The sequence below is a fragment of the Microtus oregoni genome, unplaced genomic scaffold (assembly GCF_018167655.1).
Source record: "Microtus oregoni isolate MIOR12 unplaced genomic scaffold, Mior012 000029F_ref0000214, whole genome shotgun sequence".
Classification (NCBI taxonomy): Eukaryota; Metazoa; Chordata; class Mammalia; order Rodentia; family Cricetidae; genus Microtus; species Microtus oregoni.
This window is the reverse complement of record NW_024543088.1, coordinates 1,278,669-1,293,028: the sequence shown is the minus strand read 5'-3', so window position 1 is coordinate 1,293,028 and position 14,360 is coordinate 1,278,669. Positions and strand designations below refer to the sequence as shown.

General features: G+C 47.8%; 1 protein-coding gene across 1 annotated transcript in view; it reads left to right on the top strand.

The window, feature by feature from the left end:
• The first annotated feature begins 12,143 nt into the window (after positions 1-12,143).
• Positions 12,144-14,360, top strand: part of LOC121464859 (guanine nucleotide-binding protein subunit alpha-12) — an 86,280-nt gene continuing 84,063 nt past the window's right edge. Inside the window, exon 1 of the mRNA XM_041677942.1 lies at positions 12,144-12,574. Within this exon, the coding sequence (XP_041533876.1) occupies positions 12,272-12,574 (303 nt within the window). The 5' untranslated portion in view covers positions 12,144-12,271. The remainder of the gene's footprint in view (positions 12,575-14,360) is intronic.

The window sequence follows — 14,360 nt, the reverse complement described above, 5'->3', positions numbered from 1 at the left end:
CATCTCCTCCTCTGCCTCCTCCTAGCCTTCTCCATACTGTCCTCCCGTTCCTTTCTAGACTCTCTTTCCTTTCTTTCTTCCTTGATGGCGTCCCTCCCCCACTCGTCTTTCTTCTCCACCGTGTTGTCCTCTGCTCCCCCAACTCCTGCTTCCCTTCCTTTGGTCCTCCTTTGAAGCCTTAAGTCCAAGTTCAACCCAGAAAAGGGAGCAGGGTCAATCCCCTGGGAGCACAGGTATAGAGCTGTTCGTTCTCCCTCCTCCTCTCCCTGTTCCTCTACTGCCTCCCCCTTCCTCTCTCTCCTTTCATTCATCCCTTTTTCTTACTTAGTTGTCCCTTTTTTCCCTCCCTGTGGAGGTTTGAATAAGAATGACCCCCCCTAGGCTTAGTCACCAGGGAGGGCGCTATTTGAAAGGATTATAAGGATTAGGAGGCGTGACTGTGACCGTGCTGGAGAAATGTGTTCCTGGAGGGGGGTGGACTTTGAGGTTTCAAAAGTCCATGCCAAGCCCAGAGTCTCCTCTCTGTCTGCCTATGGATGAGAAGGTAGCTCTCAGCTACTGCTCCAGCACCTGTCTGCAAGCTACCTCGCCATGGCAACAACAGACTAAACATCTTAAAATGTAAGCAAGCTTAAATGCTTCCTCTTGTATGAGTTGCCTTGGTCATGATGTGTCTTTTTTTAATATTTATTTATTTACTATGTATACAATATTCTGTCTGTATGTCTGCAGGCCAGAAGAGGGCACCAGACATCATTACAGATGGTTGTGAGCCACCATGTGGTTGCTGGGAATTGAACCTTTGGAAGAGCAGGCAATGCTCTTAACCACTGAGCCATCTCTCCAGCCCCATCATGGTGTCTCTTTACAACAACAGAACACTGACAAGGACATTCCCCCTCCTTTCCTACGCCTCTTCTCCCTTCCCTTCCTCTTGTGACTTTTCTCTTCTCATCTTCTAGCCCTCTTTCCCTTTCTCACCTCCTTTTCGTCTCTCTCCTCCTCTTTTCTTTTCTCCTCCCTGTCCTCCCATCTTCCCCCTCCTCTGTTGCAGGGAGGCCGCTTGTTGGTTCCCAGCAGCTCAGACCTGAAATAACCACACAGAAACTGTATTATTTAAATCACTGCTTGGCCCTTTACCTCTAGTTTCTCATTGGCTAACTCATCTTAATTTGACCCATTTCTAGTAATCTGTATATCGCCACGAGGTTGTGGCTTACTAGATAAAGTTTCGGTGTCTGTGTCTGGTGGGGCTCCATGGCTTCTCTCTGACTCTATCTCCTTTCTCCCAGTATTCAGTTTAGTTTTCCCCACCTACCTAAGTTCTGCCCTGCTATAGGTCCAAAACAGTTTCTTTATTCATTAATGGTAATCACAGCATACAGAGGGGACTCCCACATCACTCTTCTCTCTTCTCTCCCCTCCCCAACCCCCTTTACTTCTACCTAGTCAGCACCTCTGTTCTGTTCCCCTCCCCTCCACTTCTTCCCAGCCCTAGCTGGTTCTATAGGAAGTAACATGAAGACTGTGTTATTAGATCTGAGATGGAAGTTTTATTGTTGGGGCGGGGGGCAGGAAGTAGAGACAGGGTTTCTTTATGTAGCTCTGAATATCCTGGAACTCACTTTATAGACCAGGCAATCTCAAACTCACAGAGATCTGCCTGCCTCTGCCTCCCAAGCACTGGAATTAAAGGCATATGCCACCACTGCCAGGCTGAGATGGAAATTTTTGATGCAACTAAACTAACTTTTTTATTATCCCCAAAATGACCAGGCCTCAGGAAAGGGACAGGAAGGCAGGACTGGAAAGGACAAAGCTAAAAGACAAGCGAGTCATGATCTGGGAAAGGAAAACCATTTGCTGTGTGTCCCATAGAAGTCAGAGCTGCAAACACACATCATGATCTTCCTTGGTCCCTGAAGAGCCCCAGTGCGCAGTCAGCATTGCCAAGAACAGGCTGTTCTCTCTGCCCAGGGCACTTTCAGTCCTAACATGGATGGGATGGTCTCAAAGGTTAAAAGTGAAGGACTGGCAAGATGACTTAGTGTGTAAAGGCATGTGCCACCAAGCTGATAATCTAAGTTAGATCCTGGAACCCACGTGGTAGATGGAAAGGACCAACTCTTAAGAGTGGTTTGCTGACATCCACATGCATGCCATGGAGCACACACACGCACACATATTCTCTCTCTCTCTCTCTCTCTCTCTCTCTCTGTATAAAAATAAGGATTAATGAGATGGCCCGTCAAGGGAAGATGCTTGCTGCCAAGCCTGATAAGTTGAGTTTGAGTCCTAGATCCCAAATGGAAGGAGAGAATCAACTCTCACAGCTGTCCTGAATTCCACACACATTCCCTTCCTCTACACACACACACACACACACACACACACACAAAACAAATAAATAAATGGATAAATAAATAAATGAATGAAAATTAAAATAAATAAAAGGTCAAAAAGGAACCGGGAATGCAGCTCAGTGGCAAAGCACCTGCCTGGAATCCCCCAGTGAGGGGCTGGGGTGTGGCTCAGTGGTAGAGCCCCTGCTAAAATCCCCCAGTGAGGGGCTCAATTGTTGTGCAGGGGTAGAGTCCTCAGCTAGAGTGTAAAAGGCTCTGGATTCCAACCCAGCATCACAAATATAGAGACAGACAGACAAAAAGGCATTTTTAAAAAACTGAACTGTAACCTAATTTATCCCTGTGAGGGCAACTTCTTGGAGGCAATGGAATCCAGGGGTTTGAACTTGAGGACCTAGCTATCTGTACTGGAATCCTGGCTCTACCAGCTACTAGCTATAGGCTCTTGGGCACACAACCAAACATTACTGTCTGGCTGTGTAGACTTACGAACATATAAGACAGAAACAACAGTGACATGATAAACATGGCACACAGGACTGGTGAGATGGCTCAGTGGGTGAAAGACCTTGCTGCATAAGGAAGACAACCTAAATCCAATCCCTGGAACCCACAACTCCATACAATTGTCCTCTGACCTCCATAACACACACATGTGCATGCGCACACACACACACACACACACACACACACACACACACACACACGAAAGCAGGAAATATCTTCTTATTGTGTAAGATAAAGTCAACACTCAACAATGTAGTCTCTCAAAAATAAAACACTGCCCACAGAAAAACAAGGTATAAACCAACAACCATCTTCTTACCCTAATGACCCCTTGGAATCCCTTCCCAAAATAACATTCCCAATAACACAACCTCTTGACCATCCTTTCTTCCTGCCTCCACACGAGTTCACCCTCTCCAAAGATTCTTTCAGCCCAGCTCACAGCTGGGCCAGCAGTTGTTCTTGCCTCTGGACCTTGGCCCCTGTTCTTTCCTAGACCAGAAAACCATCTCTGATGTTTAGTCTCCACTGTCCCCTTGACATAACCACCCAGAAAGAGAGTCACGATAAGGGACTGTCTACATTGTGTTGGCTTATGGGCATGTCTGTGGGGGATTGTCTTAATTGTCTTAATTGATATTTGAAGCACAATTAATAAAATCTCAGAGACAGGTATTGGGGTTCAACGTGAAGACCAGAAAAGCAAAGCAGCCAGCCACTGGCTCTTACCTTGACCCCATTCCAAAAGTGGTGATTCTGCCTCCAGGAAACCTCGGAATGAGACTGTGTGTAAGAGCTATCTCCTTCCATTTTATAATCCTCTCTAGTTCTGGGATTAAGGGTGTGTACCACTACTGCCTGGTTTCTATGGTGAGCTAGTGTGGCTACTGGGATTAAAAGTGTGTGTCATTGTTGCCTGGTCTGTAAGGTTGGCCAGTGTGGCTGTTTTACTTTTCTGATCCTCAGGTGTAGTAATAAGAGCGGTGGGGCTGCATCCCCGGCACCCGGCCGCCCCCACGGCTAGCTTTACCCAAAATAATTACACAGAAACTGTATTCTTTTAAGCACTGCTTGGCCCTTTAGCTCTAGCCCTTACTGGCTAATTCTGATATCCTGATCAACCCATCTCTAATAATCTGTGAGAACCGGTCTTACCGGGAAGATTCTAGCCTAGTCCATCCTGGGTCGGAGCTTCATGGCGTGTGTCTGCCCGGGAGCGGGGCATGGCGTCTCTCTCTCTGAGGCATCTGCTCCCGAGAGAAGAGCTGTGGAGTCTGAGCTCACTTCCTCTTCCTCCCAGCGTTCTGTTCTGTTTACTCCTCCCACCTATCTCTAACCAATGAGAGCCAAACAGTTTCTTTTTATTTAACCAATGACCTTCCTCCATCACTCAGGCAAGCTTTGTCTATTAAAATACAAATGAAATGCCACTACAGATATTGGAAGACCCACCCATTCTGGGCAGCACCATACCCTAGGCAGGGGGTTGTGGGCTATATAAGAGTGGAGAAACCAAGCTAGCACAAACAAGCAAGCAAATGAGCATGTCTGCATTCATTTCTCTCTGCTCTTGACTGTGGATGTCTTGAAGTTCCTGCCTTGACTTCCCCACATTGATGGACAGTGGCCTAGGATTGTAAACAGAAATAAACCCCTTTCTCCCTTAAGTTGCTTTTTGTCAAGGTATTTTATTATAGTAACATAAATAAAATTAGGGCCCCAACTCCCTCCAGTTCTCTCCTTTCAAGCTCAGCTTTTCCATAGAAGCATTACTCAACCCCAGGTACTACCATGTCACCAAACTGGGCCCAACTACCATGATCTTCCATCCAGGTAGATGGGTGAGTGAGTGAGTGAGTGAGTGAGTGAGTGAATGAGTGAATGAGTGGATGGATGGAAGGGTGGGTAGATGGATGGATGGATGGATATCAGATGGATGGATGGATAGATAGGTATTGGGTGAATTGATGGATAAATGGATGGATGGATGGATGGATGGATGGATGGATGGGCAGTTGAACTGGTAGACAGATAGGTGGATGGGTAGACGGATGGGTAGCAAGCTTAGTACCTTGGGGCCTTGATAGTATTGCCCTCTCTCTAGAATATGTCTGTATTTCTAGAACTGGACATGGGGACTCTCTGGAGTGCGGCCAGCACAGTTGGAGGGACAGTCACTTGTTCTAAAGTCAGCACATTTCTAAGGAAGAGTTGGTCATGTGACCTGGGCATCACACTCAGAAGCACTTCCCTGTCTTTCTCTGCCCCATTGCTCGGGTGCTGGGACTTCCTATACACTAAGCACATGATCTGCTGACTTCCACCTTCAGCCATGCTTCTCCATTTGAATCTAGATTAAAGTTACTTGCCACCCAGTTCCATAAAGAGAACATTAATGGAAACTGGGGGCAGTCTTGAGAAGCAATTCAGCAGATTTGGATAACGGTGTAACTTCATGATGGGCTCTGAGCAAGGCTCAGACATCATGGGCTGTTCTGAGTTACTGTCTCATGTTTGGCAGCAGTGAGTAGACCGTCCATGGAAGAACCTGTGAGAATAGGCTGTAGTCAGAGTCTTTGGCGTCCTTCAGGAAAACCGAAGAAATCTAAGAAATCTTGTGTTGTGTCTCTCTCTGTCTCCGTGTATATACAAGCCCGAATACATGCATGTGTATTAATGTGGGGGTGTATGCATGCATAGCATGTGTGTAAAGTTCAGAGAACAAATTCAGATGTCATTCCCCCACATTTAATTTGAATCAGCGGCTCTGACTGGCCTAGAACTTGACCATAGAGGCAAGCTAGCACACCAGTGAGCAGTAGGGATCCATCGGCCTGTCTGCTTCTTCCATTTTGCCAGTGCAAGAATTCCAGGCCCATGCTACCATGCCCAGTTTTTCACATGGGTTCTGGAGATTGATACTCAGTAATTCAGGCTTGTGAGGTAAACAACTTTGCTAACTGAGCCATCGCCCCAACTCAACAAGTGTTCTAATAACAGTTCTATTTTATGTGCTGGTTTAGCTGGGTCATAGTGCCCAGCTAACATCATCGTGCATCAAGCCATCTAACATTGCCCTGATACTTCTATGAGGGTGGATCTGGATGAGACATGAATTTAAATAGATGGACTTAGAGTAAGGCACAATGCCTCGTACTATAGGTGGACCACATCCGGGCAGCTGAAAGCTTGAGCAGAGCAGACTGACTTCCCTGAGAAAGGACAGTTTCTCCAACAGATGCTTTTGGACTTGACCTACATCTTGCCCTTCCGGATCTCCACCCTGCTGGCCCACACTGCAGATGTTGGACTTCACAGCCTCCACAACTGTATAAACCAATTCCATAAAAATCCCTCTGTGCGTGTATACCCACACCCCTTCTCATACATTCCCTGAGAGAACTCCAACTAAGGCAGGAATTTATTCCAGATCCCAGAGATATTTAACTGGACCAATCACCAGGCTATGTATTAGTTATTTTTGCATCTCTGTGATCAAAAGATCCAAGAGAACAACTTAATAAAGGAAAGATTTGTTTGGGTTCATGAATTCAGAGGATTTGATGCATGCTTACTAAGCCCCATGGGCTTGGTTGTTTTCTGTTTGTTCGTTTCAAGGCATATAGGAAGGGGTCAGGAGGCTGGCTGAGTGGATGGGTTAGTGAGTGAGTAGTTAGTAGATGGGTGGATGGGTGGACAGGTAGGAAGTGGAGTAAGTGGATGGATGAATCGATGGATGGATGGATGAATCGATGGATGGATGGATGAATCGATGGATGGATGGATGGATGGATGGATGGATGGATGGATGGAGCGAGCATAAATCTAATTAATCATATCAATAAAAAACAAGTCTGATATTGGGGTAAAACCTGAAAGATCAGAGGAGCAGCCACCAGTGGCCTCCTTCCTCTTCTGTTCTTCCAGTCCTAAAAGGACTGAGATCCTGTCTCCACCCAGCCTTATCACTTCCTGTCTCCATCCCATGTTGTCACTTCCTGTCTCCTCTCTGTACAGACCTCTATGTTTACCTAATGGCTAGCTCTGCTCTCTGACCTCCAAGCAAGCTTTATTTGTCAGAATCCAAACAAAATATTACACAACAGAAGGACAGCCAGGTGGGTGGGTGGATGAATAAGCAAATATATTGGCGGATGGGTGAATGGGTAGGTATGTAGATGGCAGATGAGTAGATAGATAGTAGGTATATGGAGGGACAATTGGAAGGATGGGAAAGTAAGTGAGTAGATAGATGGATATTAGATAATGAATGATGGATGGATGATTAGATAGATAATTAGATAGATGAATGATGTGTAACATGAGGGCTGGGCTTGTTGGGGTTTCCGTCCTGCCCAGTTCCCACAGCCAGCAAGTCCCAAAGAAATTACACAGAGAGTTTATATTAATGATAAACTGATTGACCCATTAGCTCAGGCTTCTTATTAACTCTTTTAACTTATATTAACACATTATTCTTATCTATGTTAGCCACATGGCTCAGTACCTTTTTCAGCAGGGTAGCTCACATCTTGCTTCTTCTGTGGTCTGGGCAGGACTTGGGAAAGAGCTTCCTTCTTCCTAGAATACTACTGTTCTTATTGCCCCACCTCTACTTCCTGTCTGATTTTTACCCAGCGCCTGGCTAAGCCTTTCCCATTGCAAACTTGTTTGATATTTATCAAGGTCCATTTTTAGATTATTTTTTATTTTTTTAGTGCTTGTGTCTATGTATGTATTGTGTGTAAGTGTGTGTGTGTGTGTGTGTGTGTGTGTGTGTGTGTGTATGCCCATAGAAGTCAGAAGACGGTGTTGAGTCCTCTGGATCTGGAGTTATAGGCAGTTGTGAGATACCCAATGTGAGTGCTGGGAAACTGAATTCAGGCCCTCTGCCATAGCAACAATACATATTCTTTTTAAAATTTTTATTTTATTTTTGTGTACAGGTGTTGTCCCTACTTGTATGTTTGTGAACCATATGCATGCTTGGTGCCTGCTGAGGCCAGAATAGGATATCAAATCCCCTAGGGCTGGAGTTGCAGGTAGTTGTGAGTCATCATGTGGATGCTGAGAATAAAACCTGAGTCCTCTAGAAGAGCAGCCAGTGTTCTTCAGCACTAAGCCATCTCTCCAGCCCCGGGCTCTGTTTTTCCGATTTACAGATAAGAAAAGTGAGTTAGAGAGACATTAAATGACTCATCCCAAGTCACACAGCCCTAAATGGTAAAGTAAAGCTTCCAAACTCACATGCATGCCCAGAACCCACAGTATATGTGAAGCATGTACTAGGTCAGGCTTCCTGTCCGGGTTCTGCAATTTACTAACCATACTTATACCTAATCATCCCTGTTAGTGCTTGGAACTCAACGTTCTCTCTGTGTGTGTAGGATGGTATGGTGTGTTTGAGAGTTTGTATGTGTGAATATGTATTTGTAGTGCGCATGCACGCATATGTGTATGTGGGTATGCAGAGGTCTGAGGTCAGCTTTAAATACCTTTCTTCAATAACATCTCTTCCTTCCTTCCTTCCTTCCTTCCTTCCTTTCTTTCTTTCTTTCTTCCTCTTTGAAGCAGCGTCTATTGTAGTTAGCTTCAGTTGTCATTTGACATATTAGGAAGAAGGAATTAGATTGGCCTATGGGCGTATTCCGATTACTAATTGATGTGGGATGACCCAGGCATCCTACCGTGGGCAATGCCGTGCCTGGGCAGGTGGTCCTGGATTGTATAAGAAGGCTGGTTGAAACACTATCCTGAGTGAGGTAACCCAGACCCAAAAAGATGAACATGGGATGTACTCACTCATAATTGGTTTCTAGCCATAAATAAAGGTCAGTGAGTCTATAATTTGATATCTTAAAGAAGCTAAATAAGAAGGTGAACCCAAAGAAAAACATATAGCTATCCTCCTGGTTATGGGAAGTAGACAAGATTGCTGGGCAAAAAATTGGGATCTTGGGTGTGGGGTGGGAGGGGGTAAGGGGAGATGGGGAGAGAAAAGTGAGAAGGAGAGGATGGGGGGAACTTGGGGAAATGGGATGATTGGGATAAAGGAAGGTTGGATAGGGGAGCAGGGAAGCACATATCTTAATTAAGGGAGCCATCTTAGGGTTGGCAAGAGACATGGACCTAGAGGGGCTTCCAGGTGCCCAGGGCGATATCCCCAGTTAGTTCCTGGGGCAGCTGAGGATAGGGAACCTGAAATGACCCTATCCTATAGCCATACTGATGAATATCTTGCATATCACCATAGAACCTTCATCTGGCGATGGATGGAGATAGAGACAGAGACCCACACTGGAGCACCGGACTGAGCTCCCAATGTCCCAATGAGGAGCAGAAGGAGGAAGAACATGAGCAAAGAAGTCAGGACCACAAGGGGTGTACCCACCCAAGGAGACAGTGAGGCTGATCTATTGGGAGCTCACCAAGGCCAGCTGGACTGTGACTGAAAAAGCATGAGATAAAACCGGACTCTCTGAATATGGCGGACAATGAGGGCTGCTGAAAAGCCAAGGACAATGGCACTGGGTTTTGATTCTACTTCATGTTCTGGCTTTGTGGGAGCCTAGTCAGTTTGGATGTTCACCTTCCTAGACCAGGATGAAGGGGGGAAGACTTTGGACTTTCCACAGGGCAGGGTACCCTGACTGCTCTTCAGACTGGAGAGGGAGGGGGAGAGGAATGGGGGGAGGGGGAGAGGAGTGGGAGGAGAGGGAGGGAAATGGGAGGCTGGGAGGAGGCGGAAATTTATTTTTTCAATAAAAAAAAAGAAGAAGGTTGGTTGAGCATGAGTCGGGGAAGCAAGCCAGTAAGGAGTGCTATTCCACAGTCTCTGTTTCAAGCTCTTGCCTCTGCTTCCTGCCTTGGCTTCCAGTGACGGTAGACTATACAACCTGTAAACGAAAATAAACCCTTTCCTCTCCAAATTGCTTTTGGTTATGGTGTTTACCACGGCTAGAGAAAAGCAAATTAAGATACTCAAGGACCTGAAACTCATTGATTCAGCTAGGCTGGCTGGCCGATAAGCTCCAGGGATCCACCTGTCTCTGCCTCCCCACACTCAGTACTGGGGGGGGGGTGTTAGAGCCACACACTATGGCTGCTGATATTTCACATAGGTTCTGGAGATCCGAACTCAGGGCTTCACGCTTGCTCTGCAGACTCCAGCCCTTGGATTCTTTGATTACAGTTGTCCAATGTTTGCTTCTCTCCCCGCACTGTGGAGAGAACGGATGACATGAGAGAACGTATGCAGAGGCACTTGAGAAATTATAGCATGCTATATAAATGCCAGGGGTAATTAAGAGACTATTATGGAGTGCATGGATACACGTGTTTATTTCAAGCACTTGAGCCTTTTAGCAAATGTGGAGGATATGGCCAGAGCCCTTGTCAAAGTACCAAATTAGATACTATCAACAGTATATAATTTCTCCCATAAAACACCACAAAATGTGTCACTAAAAAAAAAGCTAAGTGATCCTTTAAAATAGTTAATGATTCTATAAACACTGGCATCAGGCTATTTACAAAGTTATAAAGTTATTTGTAAATGTCTGGAGCATTTGCTGAAAAATGGTGAATTAATTCATTTTTTTTAACTGAATAAGGAACAAACTTTTCTAGATCCTGGGTTCAGATTTCCCTATTTTCTCTCCTAGAAACATACCCTTAGGTGTGAGAGCACACACCTGTGATCCTAGCATTTAGGTGGCAAAGGCAAGAGGATCAGCAGTTCAAAGTCATCCTCAGCTATATAGACAGTGTAAGGCCAGCCACCTATCCACGAGACCCTGCTTCAAAAAATAAAACTTGGCCTGGGGAGATGGCTCATTGGGTAAGGTCTATGCTTCAAAAGAGTGAGGACCTGTGTTAAGATCCCCAGAAACCACACACAGCAAGGTGCATTAGCGAGCATGACAAGATGGGAAGCGGAGACAGAGGAGTCTGCAGAAGTTTGTGAACTGGCTAGCCTAGCAGTGGCCAACAATAAGAGACCCTGCCTCAAACAAAGTGGAAGATGAGGGCCAACGCCAAAGGTTATGTTCTGTTTGTAATGGAAAGTGGGCTCTGACCCGCACGCCTGCCCTTCCCTCCCAGCCTCTCCCTGAGACAAACTCGCACCCTGTAGCCAGGATGGCCTGAAAATTACTATGTAGCCCTGACTAGCCTCAAACTTGGATCAATCCTCTTGCCTCTGCCTCTCAAGTTCTGTGATGACCTATATGCACCGCCAATACCCTTCAGAACCCATGCTTTCTATCACCATGCCATATCAGAATGCCTTTGAGTGATTTTAACAATCACGTGCGCGTGTTTGTGTGTAGCAGTGCCCACACATGCAGAGACCATGAGTCATCCTGTGCCTTGCTCTATTGCCTTTCTACCTTCATTTTTGAGACAGATTCTCTTATTGAACCTTAACCTTACTCTTCGGGCTAGGCTAGCTGCCTAGCAAGTTCCCGGAATTAGTCTAACTTGGCTTCTCCAATGCTGGGGATACAGATACAACTGGGAAATTCATGTTCTCACGCTTTCCCACAAACGCCCTTTCCCACTGAGCCATCTCCCCTTAATCACACTTTAAGATTAAAGTACCCAGGAAGGCCCAAGCAACTCTCTTTTTTTGTTTGTTTTTCCCTTATTTTGTTTCCATGCAACACTCAAAGGAGCATTTGTTTGAAAATTATGGCCCCCCGTGCTCCAGTGTTTTTGGAAGGAAAACGGCTGAGCTTTCTCCCTAAACTTAAAAGCAAGCGGACCTCATCGGTATTTTCCAGCTTTACGGCCCCGTCTTATGTGGCTCCGGGAAGATCTAGGACCCATAGCCGGACGCAACCTGGGAAATTGGGCAGAAAGTCACTCTGTACACCTGGCACTTGTGGCCACGCCTCGTTTCGCCCAATTTCCAATCCCACGCAGGGTCACTGTGATGGACAGACACTCAGAGAACTTATAATTGGCCTCGGAGAACTGCAGCTCCTCCTCCTCGATGGCCCCGCCTCCCTTTCATTCTGAAAGAAAGAAGCTCGCCCGGCCGTCCAATGAGACGTCCCTCGCCGCAAAGATCCCGCCTCTTTCGGCGCCGGCTCCGCCCCAAAGGCCGCAGGAGCTCCCGCCTCCTCCGAAGTACACTTGTCCAATAAAAAGTCGGGCTCCATCGACTAGACGGCTTCTCAACCAATAAATGGGCTCCTGAGCGGCGCCGCCCCACCCTCCGCGCCTTTCCCTCCGCCCCTCTGCCGGCCGGGCTTGTGAGGGCCTCGGGGCGGCGGCGGCGGACGCGGCCTGAGGGAGCGGCGGGCGGGGCGGCGCCTGGCCCGGCAGGGCCGCGCCGGCTGAGGGGCGTCCATGGCGCGCGGGCCTCGGCGGGGCGCGGCCGCGGCCTGAGGGCGGCCATGTCCGGGGTGGTGCGGACCCTCAGCCGCTGCCTGCTGCCGGCCGAGGCCGGAGCCCGCGAGCGCAGGGCCGGCGCGGCGCGCGACGCGGAGCGCGAGGCCCGACGGCGCAGCCGCGACATCGACGCGCTGCTGGCCCGCGAGCGGCGCGCGGTCAGGCGGCTGGTCAAGATCCTGCTGCTGGGCGCCGGCGAGAGCGGCAAGTCCACGTTCCTCAAGCAGATGCGCATCATCCACGGCCGGGAGTTCGACCAGAAGGCTCTGCTGGAGTTCCGCGACACCATCTTCGACAACATCCTCAAGGTGACGCGCGGCACCGCCCACACACACCTGGCCCCGAGTGGGCTCGGGACCCCGCCCCCTTTGTCCTCCCCGGGACCGGCGACCCTGCTGCCGGGCGCCCCTCCCCTTCGAAAGGGACCTCTAGCCGCGCCAGCCGGGGTTACTCCGGTGACCCCCAGGGGCCTGATAGCTTTCCAGAATCTTGGTTGCCTGGGGACCGTGGGAGTGGAAACTGGACCACGCGCGGGGCCTTGGGTTCTGAAGGACTCTTAGGGCTGGACACGTGGAGTAAGGGTCGCCAACTCTTCCCGTCCCTCCAGCCAGCGAAGCTTACAGTGTAGGTTGGAGGACATCCGTCCCCTGTTCTTATTTGTAAATGAGAATCGACCATTTTAATCGTTATTTTTTGGACACAGTGTCTCATACATCCCAGTCTAGCCTTGAACTTACTAAGTAACTGAGGATGACCTTGAACTTTTGATCCACCCCCCCGCCCCCGCTTCCACTCCCCAAATACTGGAATTACTGGGGATGTGGGGCGCTGTGTCACCTCGCTTGGTCCACGGAGGGCTAGGGATTGAACCAGGGCTAGGTGGCACTTGACTAACTAAAACTACCTTGCCAGTCCCTAGTCTTCAGTTTTAAAGTTTTGTTTGTTTTGGATTTTTGAGACAGGGTCTCGTGAAGCCCAGGCTGGCCTTGCTGTGTGGCCCAGGATGACCTTGAGCTCCTAAGACATCCCTCTGCCCCCATCTCCCCAGTGGTAGGATTACAGGCATGTGCCAGCCACACAATGTTCTTTAAACTCTTTAATATGGAGACTTAACATATACGTACCAAGTTAGAGGAGATGTTAGAAGGAGCTGTGAGACACGGCTCAGCTTTAAAACAAGGATCCATTCTGTGCTGATCTCCTTCACCTCTGACTCCCTGGTCTCTAAGCAAATTCCAGATGTATAACTGTATTAGAAAATATTTTGGTATGTGTCACTAAACAATAAGACTTTATTTACTTTAAAAGCTTACGCACAGGAGTATTATGGAACTAAAGGAAAAAAAAAAAACTAGGACTGGGGAATTGTTGGGTGGTAAAGCACTTGTCTAGCCTGTTCAAGCTGCTGGGCTTCAGCCCTGCAAAGCAAAACATAAAGCTTCCTGAAAGGCTGCTCACTGTGATTCAGTGTCCACATTGTCGTCGTTGTTGCATGGTTGTTTTTGACTTTGGACCAGATGCAATAATCCTCATGTGGTTTTGAACTCAGGGTCCTGTCCCTTGTGCCTTTTATATTCTGTGCCACATGTGCGAAAGAAACAGTCATGTTGACAGAGTCTAGGGCCGGTGTTAGAACTGCGAGTCTGTACAAAAGGGTCTGAAAGAAAGATCTGGAGAGCTGGGCCTGTAGCTCAGTTGGTAGAGTGCTTGCCTAGCACGCACAAGGGCCCCAGGTTGAATAAACTGGCCATGGTGGCCTACTCCGTAATTCCAGCACTGTGGAGGCAGAGGCAGGAGGTGAAGTTCCAGGCTTAGCTACACGGCGAGTCTGATGCTAGCCTGGGCTATGTGAGACCGTATTTCAAAAAAGAAAGCTGTAGAAAAGTCTAGAGGAGGGCAGAGAGCATCTGCCCTGCATCGCGATTAGTTTCCTCTCGAAGTTTCTCATCTCCCTTTTTCTTATCTTCTTGATCCTTCCCAAGCCCCAAGTTATTTGGCGGGGAGGGCAAATTACAGGTCTGAGGAACGCAGTCCCAAACAGGTGGAGAGCTTTGTCCTACCCTAAAGCCAATTTGGAGACCGATTTATAGAACC